Source organism: Macaca thibetana, chromosome 6, assembly GCF_024542745.1.
Source record: "Macaca thibetana thibetana isolate TM-01 chromosome 6, ASM2454274v1, whole genome shotgun sequence".
Lineage (NCBI taxonomy): Eukaryota > Metazoa > Chordata > Mammalia > Primates > Cercopithecidae > Macaca > Macaca thibetana.
In genome coordinates this window covers 5009815-5037479 of record NC_065583.1, presented here as the reverse complement: position 1 = coordinate 5037479, position 27665 = coordinate 5009815, and the positions used below count along the sequence as shown (strand labels likewise).

The window sequence follows — 27665 nt, the reverse complement described above, 5'->3', positions numbered from 1 at the left end:
CTGTGCGGCCAGATGTGAGCCCTTCCGCCCCAACACTGCGGCGTCATGGGGCTTCCCTAGATCCTGCACTCCCAGCTGGCACTTTAGGGACTAGCAGGCGGCGACCGAGGCCACCTTCCCGCCTCCCAGCCCGGGGAGCACCCTCCCCGACCTGCCATCGGGGGACAGAGTAGAAGATGGAGACACGAAGCCAGAGGTGGCCAGTCTTGTACCTCGGCTGTGTGTGCCAGACCCCGAAGAGCGCAGAGGGGCAGACTGGGACCTGGAACACCCGCCGCCACGTGCCGCCCCCACCCGGCGCCCAGCCCAGCCCTGCCCGTGCGGCGCCGGCTACAGACAGATTAGCTTTATTCATGGACTCGCGGGGGGCGGCCGGGCCCACCCGCCCGGGACACGCTCACACGGGGGGGATGGGGACTCTCCATGCCACAATCACAACACACGACGCCCGCGTTCGGACCGGGCCGGCTGGGGGCGGTGGGAGGGGGGACATGGCACAGCCTGGCTCCTGGTTTTGGTTAAAAAAAAATGTTCTCGGAGTTAATGGGAGTGGGGCGGGCTGCTCTGAGGCTGCCCGGGGGCCCCTTGGAGAGCCACTGTCGGGGATCGGGGAGGAGCCGTCGCTTCGGATCTTCGTTTAAAAACACATAGAACATGCTACATCCGCGCAGACGCTGGACGGGAGGAGGCAACACTGCAGGGGCGAGGCTCCCAGCCGCGGTCGCAACCCCGGCCCTGTCCACGCCCCAGGGTTGGACGTGGGTGGGTAGGACAGACAGATGGACAGACACTAACACAGGCTCCGAGGAGGTTGCCTCAGAGCGGAAGGAAGATCTCGTGATTGGGGAGAAGGAGTCAAAGGACAGCCCTGGCTCTAGGGGGCGGGGCAGGGACAGGGACAGAATTGTGCTGCTGGTGGGGGCTGTCCTGGGCCCCTACGCCTCTGGCTCATACTCCTGATATTCCTCCTGCATCACAGGGATGGGGGTGAAGTAGAGAAGAGCAAAAGGGAGGAGGAGTTGGAGACCAAATGGCCAAGCCCTGGCCCAATAACCCTCTCCCTCAAGGAGGAATAGTACCTTCCCCTTTTCCTGGGCAGGGGAGGAGCCTGGAAGTTGGGGACAGCAGAGAATTCCTGGGCAGGGTTTCCTGGGGCCCAGCGCTAGACCCTATCTGCCCTCTCCTCCCTGCTCCCACCTCCTGGGGCCCGGGTTCTAGAAGAAGGGTGTCAAGCTCCCTGGCCCAACCATCTCATGCCAGGGATGTCCCACCCCAGCTAGGGACGGCAGCAATCATCCTGGATTCCCAAAGTCCCGCCCAGCCCTGCTGCCCCCTCACCTGGGGTGGATCCTCGTAACTCTCCCCTTCTGGCTCCATCAGGGGCTCAATCAGCGGTTCCTCAGCGGCTTCCTGGGCCACTTCCTCTGGCTGTGGGCAGAGAAGGGCAGGGCTGGTGAGGACAGCCAGGATGCCCCCCAAATTCCCACACTGGGAAGCTTTGGGCTGGTTGGAGTGGGGAAGGCTAGGGTGGGTTGGCAGAGCAAGGATAATTTCTAATTCAGCTGTTTATTTGGAATGCCTTGGAAGTGGGAGGGAGGTTAAGGGGGAAATTCCCCTGAATCACAGTTGAAGTGACAGTGTGGAGCGGGAGCTGGCTCTCCACAGTGCTCCCCCCATGCATGGTGGCCTCTGCACTTCCACCATTTGGATACTCAGTCACCAGCTTATGCCTTATCCTTTGTGTCAGGCTCTGTGCTGGGCATCGGGACCCCAGAGATAACCCTGGGGGTTCCCCTGGGCTGAAGGGAGCTGGAGGCTCAGGGACAGGGCTGGGCAGGGGCTCTGAGCCATTCCCTGCTACCTTCCACTCATCCCTCCCCCAGGCCCTGTGTGGCCTCATTTCTTCAGCTGTTGCTATTTTAAGATAAGCTGGAAGCCACAGCTCGTGGTGTTGCTTGGATGTGTGAGCTAAGACTCTCCCCTCCCCACTGCGTCTGCTGCCCAGACAGGCGCAGACCAGCGGGCATGTATGTGGGTGGGCTGCCAGACACATGGCCGGACACCTGCAGATGACCACATGTATGTGAACAAACACGGGACCGAGCTGGCTGCACACACAAGCACACGCGACAGCCTGGGATCCATGTACAACCTGTGCAGGGCCTCCTGTGGGCTGGCACACACCTGGGATCCAGGAGCAATGGTGCCGAGGAAAGCCTGCCCTGACCACATCTGCACCCTGGGTGTCCCAGTCCCATCCAGGCAGCGTCAGCTCCTTCACATTACCTGTCTAGGTGGGCCCTGTGGGCACGTGAGTTTCCAGCTCCTGACCTGGCTCATTTCCCCACTGCACAGATGGGTATGCCAAGGCCTAGGAGGTGGGGAAACGTTATTTTGCCCCCAAGTCACCCAGCTATGACCAGAACCCAGGGATGGAATGTAGTGTTTAAAATGCCAGCTTAATAGCTGGGCACTGTGGCGCATGCCTGTAGTCCCAGCTACTTGGGAAGCTGAGGCAGGAGAATAGCTTGAACCCGGGAGGCGGAGGTTGTAGTGAGCCAAGATCACACACTCCAGCCTAGGTAACAGAGTGAGAATCCATCTCAAAAAAAAAAAAAAAAAAAAAAAAAAAGCCAGCTTGAGCACATTGTTTGGAAACAACCCAAATGTCCAACATGAGAAGAATGGATGTGTGCCTTGTGAGCTAATGACACAATGGAATACTACACAACAAGAATGAAGAACAACAATGCATACAAGAGCAGGGCTGAGTCTCACAAGCTTCCTGATGAATGGAGGAAGCCAGATACAGAATAGAAGAGCATGGACTTCATGATAACATTTTTTTTTGAGACAGAGTCTTGCTCTGCGGCCCAGGCTGGTGTGCAGTGGTGCAATCTCTGCTCACCGCAACCTTCGCCTCCTGGGTTCAAGCGATTCTCCTGCCTCAGCCTCCCAAGTAGCTGGGATTACAGGCATGTGCCACCATGTCCAGCTAATTTTTGTATTTTTAGTAGAGATGGAGTTTCGCCATGTTGGCCAGGCTATTCTCAAACTCATGACCTCAGGTGATCTTCCCACCTCGGCCTCCCAAAGTGCTGGGATTACAGGCATAAGCCACTGCGCCCAGCCTCATGATAACATTTACAATAAGTCAAAAAACACCCAACTAATTTTGTGCTGATAGAAGCAAGGCCAGGAAGAGTGGCTCATGCCTGTTACCACTCCCAGCATTTTGGGAGGCCGAGGTGGGCAGATCACTTGAGGTCAGGAGTTTGAGACTAGCCTGGCCAACATGATGAAACCCCGTCTCTACTGAAAATACAAAAATTAGCCAGGCATGGTGGTGCATGCCTGTAGTCTCAGTTACTCAGGAGGCTGAGGCAGGAGCATCGCTTGAACCCAAGAGGTGGAGGTTTCAGTGAGCTGAGATTGTGCCACTGCACTCCAGCCTGGGCAACAGAGTGAGACTCCATCTAAAACAAAAAGTCAGAAAGCAGTTCCCCTTGGAGGGGGATAGGCAGGGCCAGGACTAATGGGAGGCGGGTGAGGCTCCTGGAGTGCAGACGTCAGGGAGGCCTGGCCTCCCTCTCCTGGCCGTGCAAGTGAGACTCCATGAGCGAGTTCCCCAGACACCTCTTTTGTCTCCCCCTAGTCCTGGCCCTGGGGATAGGAACTGGAAGGGGTCACAAGGTGGGGTCCTGGGGGATAATGTTCTGTCTCGAGCTGGCTGCTGGTTACAAGGGGAATTCCCTTTGTGAATATTTCATGGAGCTGCCAGTTTTCTGCATGTACATTGTACTTCAATAAAAAGTTCACTTAAAAAAAATCCCATAGCCTGTAATCCCAGATACTTGGAGGGCTGAGGCAGGAGGATTGCTTGAGCCCAGGAGTTCAAGATCAGCCTGGGTAACATAGCAGGACCCCATCTCAGAAAACAAACAAACAACCCCAGCCTGGCCACCTGGTAGCTACCTGGCATCAGGCAAGTGATTTTGCTTCTACTCTCAGCAGCGTTGCATGGGAAACGAGGCTGGTGAGGATTCCATGATGATGGTTGGAAAGCAAGCTTGAAGCAGAGAGTCTCAGAAATGCAGACCCAGGGTCTGCATGAGTCCCCCCATGCTGCTGGTGCCCAAGGAGCTGTTGTCTGGGTTATAACTACGATCTTGGGCTCCCTTGGGAGGGTAGACTTGAGGCGTCAACAAGCACCAGTAGGTGAAAGGTGACCAGACAGAAATGATTCTGTTCAACCACCCACATCACAAACAGCCTTGGGGCTGACAGAGAGGCTGCACCTGCCTCTCTTTTGCACCCCAGCTCACAGCACTAGGACTGGCCCTGTGCCATCACCAAGCAACTCCAGTGACATGGCCTGAGCTTATCCTCCTGACCACCTTATGAGGGAGGCAGGCAGGAACTGGGGTCTTGGGCAAGTGACTTCACTTCTCTAAACCTCAGTGTCTTCATCTGTAAAATGGGCTGGTTATGGTGCCATATAGGTACATTGTGAAGAGTCAATGAGTTAGTTCATGTAAAACATCTAGGACAGTGCCTGTTCATGAAAGAGATCAATGAATGGGAGTGATTATGGTAACATGATTATAAGAAATGGGAAGTCATGGCTGGGCGCAGTGGCTCATGCCTGTAATCCCAGCACTTTGGGAGGCCGAGGCAGGTGGATCACCTGAGGTCAGGAGTTCGAGACCAGCCTGGCCAACATGGTGAAACCCCGTCTCTACTAAAAACACAAAAAATTAGCCGGGCGTGGTAGCAGGTGCCTGTAATCCCAGCAACTTGGGAAGCTGAGGCAGGAGAATCTCTAGAATCCAGGAGGCAGAGGTTGTGCCATTGCACTCCAGCCTGGGCAACAAGAGCAAAATTCCATCTCAAAAATAAATAAATAAATAAAAATAGAAAAGAGACAGGGCTGGAACTAGAACTTCTGAGTCAAGACCCTGACTTCCAACAGTGGAAGGAATCAACTATGCAAAATGGCAGGAGTGGAGGGCAGCGTGGGGTCTCCCACAGCCTGGTGGATGCACTCATGCTGAACGTACACTGGTCACCCAAACCAAACGCTGCAGAAGGAGCCCCCATCCCCATGGAGGCAGGGTCTGCACATGTCCGTGGACAGGCACAGAGCATCCACAGCTAATGCCTGCACACACATGTCATGGGGGTCCACTTCCAGGCACACCTGTGGTCACAGGATCCCCTGCAGGCAGACACAGACTGCTTGCGTGATCACGTGGCCACAGTCTCTTGCGGGGCACTCACAGTATGCAAACCCAGCTCTTTACATCCATGGTTCTCATAGTACGCTCCCTGGAACTGCAGCATCAACATCACCTGGGTACTTGTTAGAAATGCAGATCCTCCAGCCCCACCTCAGACCTACTGAATCAGAAATTGTAAGGATGGGGCCAATGATCTGTATTTTAACCCAGCCTCTTGGTGATTGATACACACTCAAGCTTTGAGAATATCTAATCTATATTATCTCCAATCTGCATAAGAGTCCTATTGTGTTCACTCACATTTTACAAGCGAACTATCGGGTTCAGAGACATGGTGGGACCTGCCCAGGGTCACGCAGCCGGGAAGTAGCGGAGTTAGGATTCAAACCCAGCTGAGGTTAGGGGTAGGTGGGTTCAGAGCTCACAACTCTTAATCCCCTTTTATCAGGGAGTCCTAGTAGGGGGATCTGTCTCCATGCACACATGAGTGGCCCCCAGGAAACACAACTGCACAGATCACACCCACCCCAGCACAGCTCCCACCTGCTCCAACCTGCCTCAGGGCCTTGGTACTTGCTGTTCCTATGGCCTGAAATTCGCTTGCCACACATCTCAAGGCTGCCTCTCTCATCCTTTGGGTTTCAGCTCAACTGGTTCTTCCTCAGAGAAGAACCAGTTGAATAAAATAGCCCTCTCACCCCTTGCCTGTCTGTCCCATTGCCCTCTCTGTCTTTTCTCTGTAGCACTTATCCCCGTGGAAAGCATCCTGCCTGCTGGCTTGCGTTTTACTATCATCCCCCACTACAATGTCAGCTGCAGGAACGTAGGAACCTATTCACTGCGGCAGCCTCCACGACAATTCCTCTCTGGCATGGATACTTGTTGAATGAAAAGAAATGAATGAACAATCATTGACACATGCAGATGTGGCCAGTAGTCATCTGGGTCACGCTGGCAAGCACGATACACACAGCCAGCCAGGTCTGGGGGTCCCCATCACTGGGAGCATCACACATCACACCCCTGCACGCCTTTATTCAGATGCATTCTGAGCTGAGTCTAGCACGGCCCTGCAGGATGGCAGGCAAAGTAGCTTGTGTTCCATGCTGGTGGCAGGACTGGGGGGGCGGGGATGGTGACAGGTTTATTTGTGTGCCTGGTGTGTGTGTGTGTGTGCGCGCATGTGCGGGTCAGGAGGATCGCTTACCTTCAGATCAGTGGGGAATTCCTCCCTCTTCACCAGGCCTGTGGCTGCTGCGATGTTCCCTGCCCCAGAGAACACAGCTCCTCCCAGATGTGAGGCCTGTTCCTTGGTTTTTTCAGCCACTGGAGCAGGGAGGGGGTTGAGGAAGGGGTTTGGGAGCAAGGGGGAACCATCGATGCCCCACCTTGTATCCCGGGACCTGCCCTTCCCACAGCGCATTCCCGCAGAAGCCCTGGGGGTCTCCCCTGCCCCTGCCCTCTGGTTCCCGGCCAGATCACCGGCCTAAGTGAGAGAAGGGGCTGGTGCCAGGGCTGGGCTGGTACCTGAAGCCACACCTTGTACCACACCTTCTCGGGTCTTGCTTCCTGCAGGGAGAAAAAGCGGCACATTTAAGGGCTCTGTGCTGAGGGAACAGAAACTCCAGCACAGCATGGTGATGACAAAGTGGGCATCCCGTCACTGTCCCCACATCCTACAACCTGCACCCCCATGTTAACCCCCCTCTTATCACTGCACTGGGCCCCCACAGCTCTGTCTGCAGGAGTTGCAGTTCTCTCTTGCCTGACGCGATACCCCACCCCTCTAGTGGATGCTGGCTGAGGGCCGGTGCTGTGTAAGGTCCTCTGCCTGCCCCGTTGCACTTCGCTTTTCCCCAGCCCTGGGAGGCGGGTGCTGTTATTGTCCCTGTTCCACAGATGGAAGCTCAGTGTGGGTTCCGCCACTAGGAAGTGGCTGAACTGACATTCAAGTTCCGGCCTTTCTGGCCCTCAAACTTCAGCTACCAACCACTCTAACAGCATGTAGCCCAGGATGGGAGGCAGGTGGGGGGTGGGAGTAGGGGTGGAGCTGGGAGGCGACAAAGCTATATATTTGAAAGGTTCCCCTTGTGCCCAATGCACCACTGCCCACAGCCCACTGCCCCATTCCATTTCCTTTAAAGAGTCTCTTCTCCTAACAGGGGTGCAAACCCCTTCTTCTGGCCAAAGTCGGGGGTGTCAGGCTCAGGGTGGGTCTAAAGGTGATGTGCAGATTGTGACTGGCACCCATGGCATTGGCTGGGCCTTCCTAGGAGGGTAGCACCTTAGTCACATCAAAATGGCTGGGGGCTGCTGGGAAGGCCAGAGGGCCTGATCTGGGCTGGAGGATGGAGCCGGAAACGGGGCGGGGAGTATCCCGTCTGACAATGTGGCAACACAGACAACAGTGATGGAGCCAGAACTGGGTGTCTAGGCAGGCTGAGCCTGGCAGGGGGTTGGGGTGAGAGGCTGGCGTGGGAAGACAGGGTTCTCAGGGCGACGGCCAACCAGCACCCAGAAACAGGAGGGGCAGGCTGCATGCTCCCCTTTCACTCCTCCCACAAAACATCAGTTTCCACCTACTCTGTGCCAGGCCCTGGACCAATCTCTCACTGTCTAAAGTGGGTAAGAGAACAGATTCAGTTCCTGGACCTCAAGTAGTGGGGAGAGGACTTCCAGCCTCCAAGGACTGTGTGAGGAGGGAAGGAACACTGCCTGGGCCTTGAGAAATGGGGAGCAGATAGACATCAGAAAGGAAATTGCAGAGGGTATCCCAGGGCAAGGGACCCACTTAGACAAGGCAGAGCAATGTGCTTTCAGGACAGTCCATGTGCCAGGAGCCATGGGTGTGGTGGGAAACGTAAATTGAGGCAGGACCGTGAAGGGCATTGAATGCCAGGGTACAGGGAGCCGAGGCTTTAACTTGTAGGAACTGGGGTCCATCAGGGGCTCCCAGGCAGAGGGAGGAACAGGAAGTGCCAATCTAAGGGGAAGAGCAGTATGGCTTGGAGGGGCTGAGTCTATTATCAGAGAGACAATGTCAGGGAGCCAGAGGCCAGCAGGAATGAAAGACCTTGGGGAGGAGGCAGGAGGGAGGCCAGAGCTGGTATCAAGCAGACATGCAATTTAGCCTTCTCCCGGTCTCCACTGCCACCGCCCTCGTCCCTGCCACCCTCATCCTGTGGCTTTACCATCTCCCATCAGACCTCTCTGCAGTTGTTCTGTCCCCAGAGGCCCAAGCGACCTTTCTAAACTAATCACATCATGGCAGTCCCTTGCTTACAATCTCTCGTGGCCATGATAACAACGTTTTGCCCTGGCCTGCAAAGGGCCCTCGTGAACTGTCTCCTGCCCATCACTCTGACCTCACCTCCTACCACTACTTCCTGCCTTGCCCCCAGCTCACCCCAGGGCCTTTGCACCTGGCTTTTCTGCAGCCCTGCCCCCTCTTATTACTCAGGGATGAGGCATTCTCTTCGGGGAGCCACTGGATGTCAACTTGCACTACTGAAATGCTCTGTATCACCATCAGGAGAGCAGGAACCATTCTTTCCTGTTCATTGTGAAACCCCAGCATTCGCAGGAGGCCTGGCACATAATAAGTGGACACAAAATATTTTTCAAATGGCCACAATCCAAATATGCTACAACCCTGGGCAAGTTATCCAACCCTGGCCTTTCTCCTGATACCAGCCGGTGGTTGCAAGGAAAGCGGACGGGGAGGAGAGATGGCAACGGTAAGACCACAGGAGTGGTGATGCAGGCGGACCTGGAACACAACTCAACTCAGCCTTGGAGGTGCTGGAGGGAGGCGCCACAAGGGAAGGGGTGGGGCTTCCGACTCTATAAAGCTCGTTCAAACCCCAGTTTCAGCATTTACCAGCTGGGTGACCTTGGGCAAGGTACTTAGACCTCTGGGAAGCCCAGTTTCCCTTATCTGTAGAATGGGCTGGAGCATTAAATGAGGAAATGGATGTTATGACATTTTACCCAGTACTTGGCATACAGCAAGTGTTCAACACCAGGTAACTAGTAATAATGGTAATAAGGATAAGAAAAAGGAGGTTCTCTGCTTTCATTACTGCACCGGTCCCTGGCCTTTCAGCTGGAGCTCCCCCTCATCAGCCCGCCCCGTGTCCCCATTTCCGGATACAGACCCAGGCTTCTATGGGCTGGCTATGTCCCCCGTGACCCCTGCTGACCCCGCCCCATCTGCTGACTCATATTCTCCTGCCCAGAACCCCCCTTCTCGGGACCCGGCCCCAGCTCTACACTCTTGGGGGATCCCCAGCTCTGCAGCCCCAGAAACCCCGCCCCTCGCCCACCGACGTAGAGGACGCCCTCCTTGGTCTTCTCCGCTGCCTCGGTGACCCCCTGCTTGGTTTTCTCCGCGGCTGCCACAACGCCCTCCTTGGCCATGGACAGGCCCTTCATGAACACGTCCATCCTGGCGACCTGGGGAGGGCGATACACGGGCACCGGTGCTCTGGCCCCGCACCCTCACCCCAGCCCCTTCCGAGGGACGTGGGTCCCCTCCTCCTCCCGAGACCGCGGCGCCCTTCTGGACCCTGAGCCCCGTCCCGCTTTCCCCCATCCCACCCCACTCCCCAGTGCGAAGCCTCAGGGCCGCGGAGAGTCCTAGCGTCCTTGAAACCCGGGAATGCGGGAGGGGCCACTGCCTCTGTTATCCGGGCCCTGCAACCTGCAGCCCCGTGGAACCGGAGTGCTGGTTCGGCGCGAAGATCCAGGACCCGCCTGTACACGCACGGCAGAGTCACACGGTCATGCACACAAACATACACCACGGACAAGCTCACGTGCACACACAGGACACGCAGACGCTCCAACGCGCACGAACACCCCGACCCACACGGGCGCAGACACACGTCCCCACAGCCGCCCGGGCAGCTGCAAACACCGGAGCATACTCACATACTCCGGGGTGCACACTGATGTGCATCCTCCGGACCCCCCTCCATTTTCCATCCCCTTCCCCAGCTCCCTCCTGCCGCCTCAGTCCCCTCTCCACCCTCATCCCGTTCCCCATCCCCGGCGCGCGGCCGCCTCACCTGGATGCGGGGCCGGGGCTGGGGATGGAACGGTGGCTGCGGCGGGCGGACGCGGGGGCTCCGCTAGGCCGGGCCGGGGTGGACTAGGGGCCGGAGTGGGGATAGGGCCGGGGTCAGGCGCTTGGGTCGCGGGTCCTCAGCAGGAGCGCAGCAGTGCCCGGGTCTCCGGTGCGTCGCCAGCCACCGCTAGTTCCTCCCGCCCTGCGAGCTCGCGCGCTCCGGCTCAGGCTCTGGCGCTGCGGCAGCTCTGAGCTCAGCACCCGCCTGGCGGCCGCGCCGCCCCCTCGGCCTGACTGACAGGGGGCGGGGAGGGTGACTGCGCGTAGCCGATGAGCCTCCCGGGGCGGGCCCGGGACGCGCCCCTGGGGGCCCCGGGCCGTGAGACTCTCGTAGTCTGTTGGGAGGTGGAGGAGGGGGACAATGCGGCGTGCGAAGAGTGGGGAAGAAATCACGCGATTGGATTTGGAGTTCTGCTGGGCTCGAATCTCAGCTGTGCTTTTTATTAACCGTGGGACCTTGAGCTACTTGGCTCTCCTTTCTGAATGACAGTTTCCTCCTCTGTAAAACAGGAATGGTTAATTCAACGAATGTTTACTGAGCGCTTAGACAAGTGGTGCAGGTTCAAGGCTGGAGGCAGTGGAAAAGCAAAACAAGGTTCCTGGTCTGGGGAAGCTTACCATGGGGGTGTTTGTACGTGTGTGTGTTCGTGTGCTCAGCGGGGGAAGACAGGACAGAAAATAAACGGATCAACATCGAAAGCAACAAGGTCATTACAGCTTGTAATTTGTGAAGGTAACGGTGATGTAACACGGGGACTAGAGGAGGGGTGCTTGAGACAGGGTGGTCAGGGAAAGCCTCCACCAGCAGGTGAATTGTAGAGACTCCAGAGAGGCACCATGGCACCACAATGGGTGAGGACAAGATCCATAGAGAGTGCAAATGCAAACGCCCCAAAGCAGTGCTGTGCTGACAAAAGACAGCGCAGCTGGAGAGCCAGGATGGAGGGAGGTGGAGAACAAAACCACTTTTTTGTGTGTTTATGGTGGGGACTGTCAAAATGATCCCAGAATGCCAGGCACACAGTAGGCCCTCAGTTGGTGCTATGATAGAATTATGCCCAAGAAGCTGTAGTATCCCAGAGGAAAGGGACTCTGACAGCTCAGGGGAGTCAGGAAAGGACATAAAAAGAGGTGACATCTGAACTGTGGCCTGGCAGGAAGGGGAACACTTCATCTAGCAGGCTAGGGAGAAAGAGAATTTTTGGCTATGGGTACAACATGGGCAAAGGCACTGTGGCCAGAAATGCAGGGTGTGTAAGTGACAGGTAATTAGGTAAGGGGGCCACCAGCAGCCAGACTGCAAAAAAAAAAAAAAAAAAAAAAAAAAAAGAAAAAGAAAAAGAAAAAAAACCCAACCAACCAACCAAACAAAAAACGTTCCCAGGCCGCTGGTAGAACTGCAAATTGGCGCAGACATTTTGGAAGGCAATTTGGCAGTGTTTACCAAAAGCATAAATGCATGCGCCTTTGGAGCCAGCAGCTCCCCTTCCAGGAATTGATCCCGTGTGACTCTAGTCTTACACGCACACAAAGATATCTGTGCAAGGATTCACTGTAGCATGGTTTTTTGTAGCCAAAAACTGAAAATGATCTAAATGATCACCTGTACAGGACTGGCTAATTAACTGTGGCATGTCCACCCAGTGCAGTGCCACACTATGGTTGGGAAAGATGAGCTAGACCCATGTGTGCTGACATGGGAGTGTGCCAAGATGTGGTGTTAAGTGGGAGAAGCAAGGTGCCAAACTGCAATGTGTGGAATGAGCCAATTTTGATACAAAGGGAATTATATTTTATGTATAAGTATTTATAATTTTCTATGTGTCAAATATATATTATATACTAACATATACATACTTATCACATACTATATACATTATACACAGACACTTTATATACAAACATATGCATATTTATGGCTAGATATACAATTCTTTTTTCTTTTTCTTTTTTTGAGATAGAATCTCCCTCTGTCACCCAGGCTAGAGTGCAGTGGTGCAATCTTGGGTCACTGCAACCTCCACCTCTAGGGTTCAAGCAATTCTCCTGCCTCAGCCTCCCAAGTAGCTGGGATTACAGGCATGTGCTACCACACCTGGCTAATTTTTGTATTTTTAGTAGAGACAGGTTTTCACCATATTGGTCAGGTTGGTCTCGAACTACTGACCTCAAGTGATCTGCCCTCCTAGGCCTCCCAAAGTGCTGGGATTATAGGCGTGAGCCACCTCACCTGGCCACACATCTGTAATAATTTCTGAAAAAACTGTTAAAGGGCGTTGCACCTAGGAAATGGGACTGAGAGGGTTCCGGGAAGGAAGTTTCACATTCCATTGCCTTCCTTCCTGGTGCTGTTTGATTATCTTCCCTTGGATAGTATTTTACTTGTATTATTTTAAGAACTAGTGGCCGGGTGCAGTGGCTCAAGCCTGTAATCCCAGCACTTTGGGAGGCTGAGGCAGGCGGATCACGAGGTCAGGAGATCGAGACCATCCTGGCTAACACAGTGAAACCCCGTCTCTACTAAAGATACAAAAATTAGCCGGGCGTAGTGGCGGGCGCCTGTAATCCCAGCTACTCGGGAGGCTGAGGCAGGAGAATGGCGTGAACCCGGGAGGCAGAGCTTGCAATGAGCCAAGATCGTGTCACTGCACTCCAGCCTGGGCAACAGAGCGAGACTCCATCACAAAAAAAAAAAAAAAAAAAAAAAAAAGAACTAGCATGGAGGATACCTGTAATTATTTTTGGTCTGTCAGCATCAGAATTCCCCCTTCCCATGTTTAAAGGGGTCCCCCACCTTCTGAGGTAGAACCCACCTTCCCCTCTGAGAGATGACCATACCAAATAATTGCTTTCTCAGTCTTCCTTGCAACCAGGACATGTGACTGACAGGTGCAGCTCCAGACTTGGGACCTGAAGCTAGTCCCAGGAAGCAGCAGGGAAGGAGGCGGGGGTGTGTTCTGGTGTGGAAAAGTGGTCGTGGCAGCTCCTGCCAAGGATCATTGGCAGCACTGACACTCACTGTGGGAGTGTCCAACACCAACAGGACAAGCTGCACTGTCCATGCCCAGCCATGGTGTTGGGATTCTTCATGGGTCTGCCTGGTAGTGGGATTTGGGGCATCATTTCAGGCTGTGTGGTCACCAATGTGGATTTTCTAGCTATCCTGGAGATTATTTGAGCTGTCCAGTATTTTTCTTTTTTTAAGAGATAAGGCTTCACTGCATCACCCAGGCTGGAGTACAGTGGCACAGTCAATCATAGCTTACTGCAGCCTCGAACTCCTGGTCTCAAGCGATTCTTCCATCTCAGCCCCTTCAGTAGATGAGACTACAGGTGCATGCCACCATGTCTGACTAATTTAACAAATATTTATTATTTGTTTGTGATTTACTTATTTTTTGTAGAGATGGGGTATTTGTTTGTGATTTACTTATTTATTTTTTGTAGAGATGGGGTCTCACTAGGTGGCCCAGGCTGGTCTCGAACTGCTGGCCTCAAACTGCTGGCCTCAAGTGATCCTCCCACCTCAGCCTCCCAAAGTGCTGGGATTACAGGTATGAGCCATTGCACCTGGCCCATGAGCTGCCCAGTATTTAATAAACTCCTTATCTGCTTAAATCACCCAGAAGTGATTTCTGTGGCTTGGGATTAAGAAGTCCTGATGCCAGAGTATGAGATAAAGAAAGATGAAGGAGGATGGAGGAGCAGGGAAAGGAGGAAGGGAGAAAGAAGATGAAATGAAGTGTATCTGAACTTCAGATCACAGGAAACGGGAAGTCACTGAAGGATTTTAAGCCCAAGAGACCTAATGAGATGTACATTTTATGGGGCCAAACGGAGATGGGTTGGAGGAGGATAAGGCTGGCTGTAGAAAGATCAGTAGGAGGCTGGGGCAGACTCTAGAGGAGGGAAAAGGACGCCTGAACTGCAGAAGCTCCGGTGGGGCTGGAGCAGGGCTGGAAGGAGAAATGTGAATATCACTTGGGAGTAACTTATTAGGTGTTACGGGAGAGGGATAAGGACAAGTCGAGGAAGATTCCCAGGTTTCTGGATTGGACAATGGAGTGAGTGATGCTGCTGCAAAATGAAATAGGCATTGAGGGGGTGGAGCAGCTTGGTGGGAGATGATGATGAGCTTGCCTGGGGGAATGACAGACAAGCTGGAGGGGGTGTCCAGCAGACAGTAGGGTATCTGAGCCCAGAGCTCAGGAAAGCACTCCAGGCTGGCTTCAGGTGCAAATTTGAGCCACAGTGTACTCAGAATTCTTTAACAAATGACACGAATGGCTCTCCAAGGTTGGGATGGGAGAAGGGCAGGCAGGAAGGAACACCTACATTTATAGTTTGCCAATGTCTGTGGGGTAAAATACACCCACTACAGTTGATTCTAAGCTGTCAGTGTGATGTCACTGAACAGAAAATTGGTTCAGTTATCTAGAATTTTCGTGATACAGATAACGTAGATAAAAATAACCTTAAGAGCACAGATAATAGTAAAATAACTAGGAAGTTATGTGTTTTGAGTATTATCTATGTTTTTAACATAATTTAACTATAACTTTATATAATTTAATTTTTAACAGTGTAATGGCTTTAACAACTGGCTCACACAATTCCTGAAGTTTTTCTTTTTCTTTCTTTCTTTTTTTTATTTTTTTTATTTTTTTTTGAGACGGAGTCTTGCTGTGACGCCCAGGCTGGAGTGCAGTGGTGCGACCTCGGCTCACCGCAACCTCTGCCTCCTGGGTTCAAAGGATTCTCCCGCCTCAGCCTCCCAAGTAACTGGGATTACAGGCGCCCACCACCACATCTGGCTAATTTTTGTATTTTTAGTAGAGATGGAGTTTCACCATGTTGGCCAGGCTGATTTCAAACTCCTGACCTCAGGTGATCCACCCACCTTGGCCTCCCAAAGTTCTGGGATTACAGGCTGAGCCACCGTGACCAGCCCAATTCCTGAAGTTTTAACAATTGTTCTTGTGAGCCAAGTGAGATCAGTGCCCCACTGGGTTTGGAGTCATTAGCATAGAGGTGGTGGCTGGAGCCACAGGGCTGAATGTGATCCTCTGGGGGTGCATAGAGAGTAAAAAGAAGAGAGTGCCCAGAACAGACTCCTAAGATGCTGCAATCTTCAGGGGTCAGAAGCAGAGTAACCTGGAGAAAGACTGAGAAGGCCCTGGCAGTGAGAAAGAAAGAGAAGCTAAAGAAAGTGCACAGAGACCTTGGGGATAGCGATCAACTAGATAAATGCTAGAGGGAGGCTGAAGGAGACCAGCAGTGGAGAGTCTGCAATGGATGGGCAGCAAGTGGGTAGTTGGGAAGCTGAATAGCAGTGAGCCCAAAGAGGGAAGGGGCAGCAGGGGACAGCCTGCAGGAGAAAGTGACATTCGAGCTAGGTTTTGAAAGATGAGAAGGACCTCACAGGTGGTGGTGACCATTCCCAGCAAGGCATCTAGCAGGTGGGAAAGTCCAGTGTCAAGGTAACAGAAAATAGGTTAAATTCTGAGTCAGGCAGGAAGTTCGTTTGGCTGCTAGCACAGAAGCTTAGGCAAAGCAGGCATTTGTTCTTTCACTTAAACAAGTTCAGTGGTGGGCAGTCCACAGGTGGTGTGATGACTTCACAGTTATCAGGAACCAAGAATCCTACATTTCTGGTGTACCATTCTTAGTACATGAATTTCATCCAAATGGCCCAAGATGGCTGAAGCAGCTCCTGCCATCATGTCAATGCAGACAGCAGGAAGAGGGGAGGGGAGGGTAAAAAGAATACCTGCCACTTGTCTCTTTCTTTCTTTTCCTTCCTTCCTTCCTTCCTTCCTTTCTTTTTCTTTCTTTCTTTCTTTCTTTCTTTCTTTCTTTCTTTCTTTCTTTCTTTCTTTCTTTCTTTCTTTCTTTCTTTCTTTCTTTCTTTCTTTGTTTCTTTCTTTTTTCTTTTTCTTTTCTTTTCTTTTTTTTCTTTTTTCTTTTCTTTTCTTTTCTTTTCTTTTCTTTTCTTTTCTTTTCTTTTTTTGAGACGGAGTCTAGCTCTGTTGCCCAGGCCTGAGTGCAGTGGTGTGATCTTGGCTCACTGCAGCCTCCGCCTCCCGGGTTCAAGCGATTCTCCTGCCTCAGCCTCCTGAGTAGCTGGAACCACGGGCACATGCCACCATGTCCGGATAATTTTTGTATTTTTAGTAGAGACAGAGTTTCACCACATTCGCTAGGCTGGTCTTGAACTCCTGACCTCAGGTGATCTGCCCGCCTCAGCTTCCCAAAGTGCTGGGATTACAGGCATGAGCCGCCGTTCCTGGCTAGATTCACCAATTATTAACATTTGCTACATTTTTCTCTCTTGCTCCATATGTGCTTCCCTCAGAAGAAGGGGGCACGAATACTGGGTCACCACTTTCTAGCAGGATGGATCCTTTCCCCTGCCACATACCCCTACCACCCTTTAGAGCATGGGGTGGCAAAGCTCGGGCTCATGGGCCTCCAGTGGCCAGTTCCTAAACCTGCAGGTCCTCAGGACTTCTCACTGTTTTTGTTCTCTCTTTCCCCAGGAAATGGGCCTTTCCGTTCTTTTCTTCCTCTCCCCTTCCTAGGAATGTACTCTGGAAGCTTCTGGGAAGGGAATGTGACAAAAGGTGGGAAAGGGTTTTAGAGAAAATCCTGGTTGGGGCAGCTGGAGCAGAGAGTTCTCTTAAGCAGATCCTGGGGATCCCAGCCCCACCTGGGTTCTGCAAATACCCAGATGTGCCTTTGTAACTGTGTGTGTGGCGCCTGGCAGGTTAAACATTTAGCAACATTTCTGCTGTCCAGAGGCCTCAGAGTCCTGCAGGGCAGGCAGGACGGGGAGCTGAGAACAGGGAGGGGAATGGGGGACATTTACTGAACATCTACAATGCCAAGTACATCCACAGCGCCAAGTACTCCATCCATTATGTCATGACGTCCTCACAGCAGTCCTTCAAAGCAGGCATTTTCATTCCCATTTTACAGATAAGGAAATTGAGACCCAGAGAGGCAAAGTCACTGGCCTTTGTTCTTTTCAATCAGTTTTCCCTGAGTGCCTACCCAGTGCCAATATCATTCCAGGAACAGGAGCTGCAGAGGGGCAAGGGCCCCTCTGGAACTCAGCATTGTAGTAGGATGGGCAGACAATTCACAACTAGTAACCACAAAAGATGTTTCCACTGTGCTGCTCTTGTAAAAATCATCAGCGACACTCACTTTGCTAAATCTATTGACCAATCCTCCCTGCTCCCTCTGACTTCTGAGTACTTCCCATCAACCAGATGCTGTTGTAGGCCCTGGGGACACAGCTGTGAACAAGAGAGGCCTTGGGGGCCGGGCGCGGTGGCTCACGCCTGTAAGCCCAGCACTTTGGGAGGCCAAGATGGGTGGATTACCTACAGTCAGGAGTTCAAGACCAGACTGGCCAACATGACTCTGTCTCTACTAAAAACACAAAAATTATCCAGGTGTGGTGATGTGCACCTGTAATTCCAGCTACTTTGGAGGCTGAGGGAGGAGAATCACTTGAACCCGGGAGGCGGAGGTTACAGTGGGCCGAGATCGTGCCACTGCACTCCAGCCTGGGCAATAGAGCAAGACTCCGTCTCAAAAACAAAAATAAATAAATAAATAAAATAAAAGGGCCTTGGGGACTTTGAGGAAGGCAAGTGATGAGTAAAATAAATCAGTAAAATATATGGTGTGTCAGGAGGTGACAAATCCTGGGGGCAGTCAGGGAGGAGAAGCAGAGGAATTGCTACACTGGGGCTGAGGGGTTGAATAGTCACATACGATGGGCAGGTATCGCCTCCCCTAAGAGGTTAGGAAGGGAGGGGACAGCCTCTGGAAGTCCTAAGGCAGGAGGTGGCTGGCACATCTGCAGATCTGCATGACTGAAGACCACCATGGTCGCAGCAGAGGGAGGGAGAGGAGGGCTGGAGGGATGAGGGCCTTGTGGGCTCCTGCGCTGTGAGCAGAGGAGGGAGTGATCCAGATTTCATTTTAATGGCTGCTGTGTAGGGAGTAGGGAGTGGACTATTCTTGGGCAAGGGTGAAAGCTGGGGACCAGTTCAGAGGTCATCACCATCACACAGGTAGCACGACTGTCACTTGGGCTGGGATGGTGGCAATGGAGACCAAGAGAAGTGGTTGGGTCCTGGATGTTTTGAAGGGAGAACTGGTCATGGCATGTGCTAACAGGTGAGAAAGACAGAGCCCCAGGACCATTCCAACGTTTTCAGCTGAGCAGTTGGAAGGGTGGAGAAGATGGTTGGAAGAGCAAGTCTGGAGCGGGGCAGAGGAGGTGTCAGGAATTCAGCCTTGGACATGGTAGCTCTGAGATGCACGTTAGATACCCAGATGGAGCTGTCGGGCAGGCAGTTGGATATGCTCTTCTGGATTTCTGGTGGTGGCTAAGCATGTCACCGTCTCAATGACATTCAATGCCCATTACTGGATAAGGGCATGAAACAGCAAGTACTGAGAGAACAGAGAAGAGGTGCCAGGGCTGAGTCCTAGGGCCTTCTGATGCAAAGAGGAGAAACCATCCATTTTGTTCACAGCTGTGCTTCCCAGAGCCTAAAATGGTGTCTGGCACAAAGTAATTGGTAGGTCATCATTTTTTGAATGAATAAACGAAATAAGTAGTGTTAAGCGCTAAGAAAGAAATAGAACAGGGTGATGAGTTCGAGGGCATGGGGGAGAGTGTTCTTCTCTAGATAGGGTAGCAGTCAGGGAAGGCCTCTTTGAGAAGGTGACATTTGAGCCAAGCCCAGAAGGACAAGGAGAAGTTCTGTAAAAAGTTGCAGAGAAAACTGGAAGTGCAAAGGCCCTGAGGCAGGAACAAATCTGGCCTTTTGGAGGCTCCATGTGCTCAGGGTATGGGAGGCTGAATCGCCCAAGAACTTTGCAAGCCCAGGATCTGGACTTTGGATCACATCCTGGGTGTCCTAGAGGTTGTTTTTTGTTTTTTGTTTTTTTTTTTTTGAGACGGAGTCTTGCTCAGACGCCCAGGCTGGAGTGCGGTGGCGCGATCTCGGCTCACTGCAAGCTCCGCCTCCCGGGTTCACGCCATTCTTCTGTCTCAGCCTCCCGAGTATCTGGGACTACAGGCGCCTCCACCTCGCCCAGCTAATTTTTTTGTATTTTTAGTAGAGACGGGGTTTCACCGTGTTAGCCAGGATGGTCTCGATCTCCTGACCTCGTGATCCACCCGTCTTTGCCTCCCAAAGTGCTGGGATTACAGGCGTGAGCCACCGCGCCCGGCCTTTTTTTTTTTTTTTTAGATACAGTTTCATTCTTGTTGCCCAGGCTGGAGTGCAATGGCGCGATCTTGGCTCACCACAACCTCCACCTCCCCAATTCAAGCGATTCTTCTGCCTCAGCCTCCCAAGTAGCTGGGATTACAGGTGCCCGTCACCATGCCCAGCTAGTTTTTGTTGTTGTTGTTGTTTGTTTGTTTTTTTGTATTTTTAGTAGAGACAACGTTTTACCATGTTGGCCAGGCTACTCTTGAACTCCTGACCTCAGGTGATCCACCTGCCTCGGCCTCCCAAAGTGCTGGGATTATAGGCGTGAGCCACCACACCTGGCTTTGGTTTTAAACAAAGAAGTTATGTGACCAGATTAATATTTTAAATGATCCCCCCGAGGAACCTGGAGAACTTTCTGTAGGAAAGCAGGAGTAGAAGCAAATGGAGTGTCAGGAAAGACTCATGTAGCAGCCAAAGTCATAGCCAACTTCCCTGGGGTCAGGGGAGTCGGGAGGGAGAGGAATGAGCAGATTCAAGATATTTTAGGAACAGGATGGTAGGGCTGGGATTCAAGAGCCCCTGCTGGTTCAATCCCGACATGAAGATGTGCCCCATAGACAGACTTGGGAGGGCCTCAGGGAGAGGCCAGGATGCCTGCAGGGCCAGGGGGTTGCTCTTAAGGTCTCTCCTTAGTCACCTCAATCCAAGATTCCAGCGGCTTCCCCAGGCTGGAAGCTGTGCAAGGTGGTGGAAGGGGTGCTGTGGCTGAGAGGGCCATTCCATGCCGGGCTCTGGGCCACAGTTGTAAGGTAGCTAAGACCATGCCCGGTAATGGGGGAGAGCCCTTCCTTCCTTTTTCTTCATCAGATCTAGATTCCTGGCCGGCACAGTGGCTCACACAAGTAATCCCAGCACTTTGGGAAGCAAAGGCAGGAGAATCACTTGAACCCTCCCAGGCTGATCTGAGACTAGTCTGGGCCACATATTGAGACCCCATCTCTTTTTTTTTTTTAATTGAAAATTAGCCAGACATGGTGGTGTGCACCTATAGTCCCAGTTCCTCAGAAGGCTGAGAAGGGAGAATGAACCGAGGAGTTTGAGGCTGCAGTGAGCTGTGATCATGCCACTACACTCCAGCTTGGGCAACGAGTGAGACCCTGTCTCAAAACAACAACAACAAAATCTAGATTCGTGATCTCTTCCCAGCCTGGTCCTCCTCCAGTGCTCCCTCTGTCCAAATTTCTTCAATGCTCCTCCCACGGAGAGGTGGCAGTATGTCCCCTCCCTTGAGTCTGGGCCTGTGACTCTAGTAGAATACAGTGGGTCTGATGTGGTGCCAGGTTTCAGGCCCAGGTCTTAGGAAACTGGCAGCTTCTGCTTCCTGTCTCCTGGGAGGCTTTCTCTGGGAACCCAGCCACCACGCCGTGAGGGAGCCAAGCAGCCACATGGAGAAGCCACGCAGAGCAGTCCTGGCCAGCACCCCCAGCTGAGGCTGTGGCGGACAGCTGGCATCAGCTGCCCCACGTGTGAGTGAGCAGATGACTCCAGCCCCAACCTGTAAGCCACCCTAGCTGACCTCCCTTTGGAGGAGAGCTGGGCTGTCCCACATTGCAGGCTTGTGAGCATAATAAATGATGATGATTGTTTTAAGCCACTAAGTTTGGGGTGGTTTGTTGTGCAGCAATAGATAAATGGGACACAGTGCTTCACCCCTCCAGGGCCTATCAAATATCACTGAGTTTTCCTTCTACATACCCCTTGAATCTATCATCATCTCTCCATCTTCTCTGCCATCCCATCTGTCACCTAGACGACTACATTAGCATCCTAGTCAGTGTTTCCCCACATCTTCTTGCAGCCACAGGGTTCTGTTTCCCACACAGCAATCCAGAGAACCTGCTGAAAAGCATATCTGATGGCCTCCCCAGCCAGTCTGCACACACTCGAAATGCTCAGCGGCTCCCCACTGCTCCTAGGATCAGGCTTACCCATTTCTTTCCCCCTTTGGCTTCACCCACATTGGCTTGTCTTCTCGTCCTCTGGTATTCCACAATCCCTTTGCCCCAGGGCATTTGCACATACTGTTCCCACTCCCAGAGATGCTATCCCCCACCCAGTTAATTATTTCCTATTATTTCTTGTTCATGCTTTAGATCTCAGCTCAAATACCACCTCTCAGTGAGCTTCTTCCAACCCAGTGGTTCTTAAAACGGGGTCCCTGACCAGCAGCATCTGGGAACTTGTTAGAAAAACAAACATCCTGGGCCAGGCGCATTGGCTCACGCATGTAATCACAGCACTTTGGGAGGCCAAGGTGGGCAGATTGCTTGAGTCCAGGCGTTCAAGACCAGCTTGGGCAACATGGAGAAACCCTACCTCTACAAAACAAAACAAAACCACCACCAACAACAAAAACTAGCTGGGCATGGTGGTGCATGCCTGCAGTCCCAGCTACTCGGGAGGCTGAGGTGGGCGAGTCACCTGAGCCGAGAAGTCAAGATGGCAGTGAACCGAGATGCCACCACTGCACTCCCGCCTGGGCAGCTGGAGTGAAACCTTGCCTCAAAACAATATAAATAAATAAATAAAACGGACACATCCTCAGGCCCAAGCCCAGAACTAAGGCGTCAGAAGTTCTGAGACAGGGCCCAGCAGCGTGTGATGAGCGAGCCGTGCAGGTGATTCTGATGTACACACCTGAGAACTGCTGCTCTGAAGCCCCAGCTTGGATCGTGGACTTTTTAGGTTCTCCCAGCCCTGAATCCCTTTCCTTCAGTGGGTTGTGTTTGTGATGAAACAGATTGTCTGATGGATGCGTAATCTCATAAACCTGAGCACAGAGCCCGCTTGTTTTTTGCTCATCACCGTAGCAGCACCTAACCCTGTGCCTAGCACATATGAGGGCTTAAGGATGTGGGTTGAGCAAATACTCAGCCTCCAGATGGTCACGAGCCGGGGAGGAGCAGGGCCTTTTATACGTCTGGGATCCTAAAAGTGCCCAAGGGGAGGATGCAAAACTTTAAAGGACCTGGGGAGGCTTCAGCCTCCACAGAAAAGGGGTCATTCAGAAGGCTGAGAAAGGTGTCCAAAGCTTCCCTGCCTTCCTTCCCTATCCCAGTCCCCAACCTCCACAACCTGGGAGAACCCTCAGCTGACTTCTGTTGAGCAGGAGCCAGGCCTTGTTCTATGGGTTCTATATCATGTAATACCCTCAACAAGCTTCTGAGTTGTGTATGATTAACATTCTCATTTTACAGATGGGGAAACTGACTCGATGAAGTGCCAGCTTGGCTGCAGTCAGGCTAGAATCAGGACTGGAACCCAGGCTGTGTGGCTGCGGCCCTGACCCTCACCATCCATGTCAGGCAGAGAACACTCAGGTGGGGCAGGAGGTAAGGTGGGGGCTGTAGGGAGCCTCATGTGTCTCCAAAGGGACTAGGGGCCTGTGAGGCAGTAGGTCCAGGAGGACCTTTCCAAATTCTCAAGAGAAACCAAAAATGTGAATCTTAGTATAAAATCCCCCTATGTCTAAATGTTGGCAGATGATTGAACTTTTAAAAAACTCAGATGCCACTGGGTATGGTGGCTCATGCTGGTAATCCCAGCACTTTGGGAGGCTGAAATGGGAGATCACTTGAGCCCAGGAGTTTGAGAGCAGCCTGGCAACACAGTGAGATCCCTTCATCTCTAGTCAAAAAGATGATTTAAAAACAAACAAACAAACAGACAAACAAACAAACAAACAAACTCAGGTGCTTCCAGAGACCAGATGAATACCTGCTCTGATGCGAGGATGGGGATGGTGCCAGAGGCCCCACGGCCATGTCAGTGTCTCTGCTTCTGCCATCTGCAGGGCCATCCACCTCACATTCTGGGGTCACCCTCCATGGGATGCAGACCTTGCTTTCCCTTCAGGTAGACTCCAAATATTGACCCTTACCTTCATGTCTTGGCCCCCACGGTGTGGGGCTGGGTTGGCTTGGTCACAGCTGCTTCCCCAGCCCCAGGCCTGCGTGGAGAAGGCACTCACTAAATGTTTGCTGTTGAGGTAATCAGGCTGGCCTCTCTACCCCAGTGCACCACAGCCCCGCCCTCTCCCCCACCCCAGCTGGGCGGGGCAGGTGCTGGTGGGTTAAAAGCTGGTAGCTGGGGGCTTTTCAGATGCTGGGTCCTCCATGGAGCCTGAGCTGGGCATGGCTACTGCAGGCCTTGTGAGTGCTCCTGCCTTCCCCTCCTGGAGCAGGGGACGGGCAGGGTGGGCACAGGGACAGGCAGGGCCAGAGCTCACTACCCATCCTGACTCCTTTTTTTTTTTTTTGCTCAGGTGAGTGAAGCTAAGGGTGGAATCCAAGAGTGGAAGGAGGAGGAGAAGGAGAAGGAGAAGGAGGAGGAAGCAGCAGAGAGGACGCCCATGGGAGAAGAGGTTCCAAACTCTCCCAGGACTTTGCTGTCTCTGAGAGGGAAGGCCCGGATGGGGATCCCCATGGAAGTCAAGCTGGAGCTGCACCCCCTGCAGAACAGGTAGGAAGGAACCTGCGGGTGGAACACAGCCCCCTGCTTTCAGGCAGACTCTGTGCTGGCAGCGTGGCCTTGGGCAACCGCTCCTTTCTCAGCCCTAGCTCTTCATCCGTGGGAGGCCAGAGCTGACCTAAGCCTTAGGGCCCTGTTGACCCTTCCAGCCCTAACCCCTCAGAGACTGTGGGTCAAACACCCCCACTCCTCCCCTGCCCTTCAGGACAACTGATTTCATTCAACTAAGAGCGGAATTCTGCGCCCCAAATCTCATCTCCCGGTTCGCCCTTGAAGGGGAGGGTCCTCCCTGTCAGTCCAAGTGTCCCAGGAGTGGACTCAGGAGCTCTCTGCTTCCGCCTGGCTACCTCCCGCTTCCCCCACCAGGTGGGCTCTGTGGTTCTTCAAGAATGACCGCAGCCGGGCCTGGCAGGACAACCTGCACCTGGTCACCAAGGTGGACAGTGTGGAGGACTTCTGGGCGTGAGTGTCTGTCCCCAGTGGGGCTAGAGTTGGGGGTCTTTGAGCTCTGGGCTCCCTCTCTCCGGGTTGAGCCAGCCCTCCCTGGGGCCTTTCAGCCTTGGTGAGGGCTGGGGCTTGGTGGGTTCTGCCCAGGGGGTGTAGAGCACAGCCACCCCCCACCCCACCACCTTCTCTGGGCTCAAGGAGAGAACCTGGGGAGTGGGAGGAGCAGGGAGCTGACCCTGACTCAGCCACTCCATGACATCGTGACCTGGGCAAGTTCCTTCCCCTCTCTGAACCTGTCTCAGCTGCAAGGGGAGGACTCGGCTGCCCCAGTGTCCAGGTGCTCACAGGAGTGGCTCTGAAAGGGCTGCACTAAGCCCTAGGGAGGGCGAGAAGGCCTCGGCTGTAGCTGGAGGGGGGTGCACGAGGGGGTCCAAAACCCTCCCCAGGGGTTGGCTCAGCCTTCACTGGGAAGGCTCTGTGGAGAAGGTGGGTCTTGAGAGTTTGGATAAACGGGGGGTGAAATCCCAGGGGGCAGGCCAGTGTAAGCAAAAGCTTGGAGGCCATGGGGTCGGATGAGGAGTTGGGAGGGCTGAGCCCAGTTGGAACCAGGCCCTAAAAAGCCTTGACTTTTGGCATGGGGGGGCGGGGGGGCTCTGTCCAGGCTCTACAGTCACATCCAGCTGGCCAGCAAGCTCTCCTCCGGCTGTGACTATGCCCTGTTCAAGGTAAGCTCCCTTTCCCTCCTGCAAAGGGACAAGGGGTTGATCCCTCCCGGCTTCCACTGCATTAATCCCTCAGAGGGGTGGGGGTGGGGAGCTACGGGCCACCTCTCAGCACAGTTGCGGTTTCTGACTGGAGGAAATGCTTTACAGGAGCCCATACTGAGTAGGTCAGGCCCAAGCCGCACCTTGGAGGACCTTAAGAGGCGGGAAGGGGAAGAGGGAGGGAGAGAGATTGCTGGCCTGGCTCCTTAATTAGGGAAGGGCATCAGAATTGCTTGAGGACACTCACTGATGCCACACCTATCCCTGGAGGGCTGACATTTAGAGATCTCCCCAGGTGACTTCTGCCCTGCCTGGGAACCATGCAGCCAAGCCCGGGATGTCCCCCTTGCCTGCACTGGGGTCTGCCCCCTGAGGCTTCCATAATCCACCCCCATTTGAATGCTTGTCTCTAGAAACTCAGTAAAGGAGACATGCACATATACAACGCTATACAAGGTGACCAGTGCTGTCTGTCCGGGGGCTGAGTAGCTGGGGGTGGAACCTGCTTGCACAGAGGGAAGGAGGATAAGAGAATCTGGCCTACTTAGGGCCTCAGCAGAGAGCGGATAAGACTGGGATGGTAGGTGGGTCCCCACTTCCCTTTGAACACAGGGAGGCAGTTGACTTGCCATCTGCCTTGCAGGATGGCATCGAGCCCATGTGGGAGGACAGCAGGAATAAGCGGGGTGGCCGCTGGCTGGTCAGCCTGGCCAAGCAGCAGCGCCACATTGAGCTGGACCGGCTGTGGCTGGAGACGGTGAGTTGGAGGAGGAGGGTCCTCAGGGGAAGAGACGGGCTGTGTGGGTCTCATGGTGGCAGTGGTCTCAAGGATGGCAGGCCAGTCCCTATGTCCCAGCCAGTGATCTCACAACTCCCTACTTCCGGTCCAGCTGCTGTGTCTGATCGGGGAGAGCTTTGAGGAACACAGCAGGGAGGTATGTGGGGCTGTCGTCAACATCCGCACCAAGGGGGACAAGATCGCTGTGTGGACGAGGGAGGCAGAAAACCAGGCGGGCGTGCTGCACATTGGGTGAGGAGGTTCTCTGGCACGGAGTGGGGGCTGGGTCTCTTCTAGAGGGAAGGTGGGTGGAGGTGGCTTGACCTGCAAGGGAGACCTCTGGAAGTCTCCATAGCCTGTCTCCTTTCTGCCTTGCTCACCTGTATGGAAGGGTCTGGTGTCCAGATTTCTAACTTTCTATTATGGCAGTGCAGTTCTCCTTTTGCATTAAGGGGGTCATACTTTGTTTTTCCACATGGGTAAGACACAACAGGTGTGGCTGTGGCCAGAATGAGGGTAGGAGTCTGGTGGCCTAGGTTACCTCTAGGACCCTCTGATGACTACCTGTGTCTCTTTTCCTGTGTCCCCCACACGTGCAGGCGTGTATACAAAGAGCGCCTGGGCCTCTCCCCGAAGACCATCATTGGGTACCAGGCCCACGCAGACACAGCCACCAAGAGCAACTCCCTAGCCAAGAACAAGTTTGTGGTGTGAGGGGGGCCTTGGCACCCCTTCTCTGTAATGGGACAGCCACCACCCGAGCCTCATTACTTTGCGGGGCTGGGGTGGGGTGGGACTGGGGATCAGACAGCCCTAGTTCTTACCTGTCCTCAAGTGAACAGGAATGCAAACATTCTTTAACATGAGTTGGGGCCTGGGCCCTAGGGGCCAGGTGGGGGTAGTGGTGGCAGTCTGAGGACCTAGCTTGTCCCGGGCCACAGGACAGCAGGAGGGTGGAGGAAACTCCCGGGGGTGGGGCGAGTCATGGGGGGGAAGGAGAGCTCCATGGTAGGCGGAAGAAGCCCATCGTCCAGTGTTTACTCTGTTTCTACCCAAGAAGGGGGCGAGGTGACCTGAGAGACAGACTCTCCCATGGGTGGGGGGCTCAAGGGCACAGACACTCTGGAGGGTGAACGCCATCATTTGTACAGAGGGATATGTGGGTTGCTGAGGACTGAGAGAGCCTTGCAAGGCCGCTCCCCTTCTCACTAGCTGTGGCCAGGCTGTCTGGGCCTTGCCTGCCTCAGGACCAGACTGAAGTAGAGGTGGGGGGATGCTCGGCTAGACCTCACCAAGGTTCTGGTAGAAGTGGATAAACTTGATAATAAAAGCTTAAGCATGTTTCTGTTCCTGTTTTAAATAAATACTTCTGAACAAAGTTGGAATTATTTTTAAGAGCGCTTCAAACTGGAGTAAGATTCAGATTCCCCCAAACTTTGATCTGCCCGTGTCCTGTCTTACAGGGGCTCATGTGAGATCACTGGGTATCAAGGAGCCTGACCGGGACCCGGGCCAGTATGGAGGATAGGGGGT

At 53.5% G+C, this 27665-nt stretch overlaps 3 protein-coding genes across 6 annotated transcripts in view; 1 reads left to right on the top strand and 2 right to left on the bottom strand.

Moving 5' to 3' along the window:
- Positions 1 to 25705, bottom strand: part of NOP16 (NOP16 nucleolar protein) — a 274193-nt gene extending 248488 nt beyond the window's left edge. Inside the window, exon 1 of one of the 2 annotated variants that reach the window (XM_050793295.1) lies at positions 25696 to 25705. The gene's annotated coding sequence lies outside the window, so the exon portion shown is untranslated. Of the gene's footprint in view, positions 1 to 10208; positions 10219 to 25695 lie in introns of those variants that run through there. The other variant, XM_050793298.1, reaches the window with a different exon arrangement.
- On the bottom strand, positions 332 to 10584 carry SNCB (synuclein beta). 3 transcript variants are annotated; one of them, XM_050793317.1, is made up of 6 exons: positions 10310 to 10584; positions 9566 to 9695; positions 6768 to 6809; positions 6448 to 6566; positions 1339 to 1428; positions 332 to 968 (listed from the first exon to the last, which is right to left on the bottom strand). In XM_050793317.1, exons 2-6 carry the CDS (start codon positions 9684 to 9686, stop codon positions 936 to 938), a joined length of 405 nt encoding a protein of 134 aa, XP_050649274.1. In that variant the 5' UTR covers positions 9687 to 9695; positions 10310 to 10584; the 3' UTR covers positions 332 to 935. The 3 variants fall into 3 exon arrangements, with proteins under 3 accessions (XP_050649274.1, XP_050649272.1, XP_050649273.1); XM_050793315.1 differs by having other exon boundaries at positions 921 to 1428; positions 10310 to 10579; XM_050793316.1 differs by having other exon boundaries at positions 921 to 1428; positions 6780 to 6809; positions 10310 to 10428.
- EIF4E1B (eukaryotic translation initiation factor 4E family member 1B) lies at positions 23647 to 27472 on the top strand. The gene is made up of 7 exons (XM_050793286.1): positions 23647 to 23661; positions 23938 to 24134; positions 24510 to 24605; positions 25252 to 25315; positions 25998 to 26111; positions 26245 to 26384; positions 26732 to 27472. Exons 1-7 carry the CDS (start codon positions 23647 to 23649, stop codon positions 26844 to 26846), a joined length of 741 nt encoding a protein of 246 aa, XP_050649243.1. The 3' UTR covers positions 26847 to 27472.
- The last annotated feature ends 193 nt before the right edge of the window (positions 27473 to 27665 follow it).

Bases quoted from the DNA above. Each gene is read 5' to 3' on its own strand.
- EIF4E1B (XM_050793286.1), top strand. The intron at 24,135-24,509 runs GTAGGAAGGAAC...TTCCCCCACCAG, and splicing joins CTGCACCCCCTGCAGAACAG to GTGGGCTCTGTGGTTCTTCA. The intron at 26,112-26,244 runs GTGAGTTGGAGG...CTTCCGGTCCAG, and splicing joins ACCGGCTGTGGCTGGAGACG to CTGCTGTGTCTGATCGGGGA.
- SNCB (XM_050793315.1), bottom strand. From the start codon at position 9,686: ATGGACGTGTTCATGAAGGGCCTGTCCATGGCCAAGGAGGGCGTTGTG. The intron at 6,810-9,565 runs GTGGGCGAGGGG...TTCTCCCTGCAG, and splicing joins GGAGGGCGTCCTCTACGTCG to GAAGCAAGACCCGAGAAGGT. The intron at 6,567-6,767 runs GTACCAGCCCAG...TCCCTGCTCCAG, and splicing joins GGTACAAGGTGTGGCTTCAG to TGGCTGAAAAAACCAAGGAA.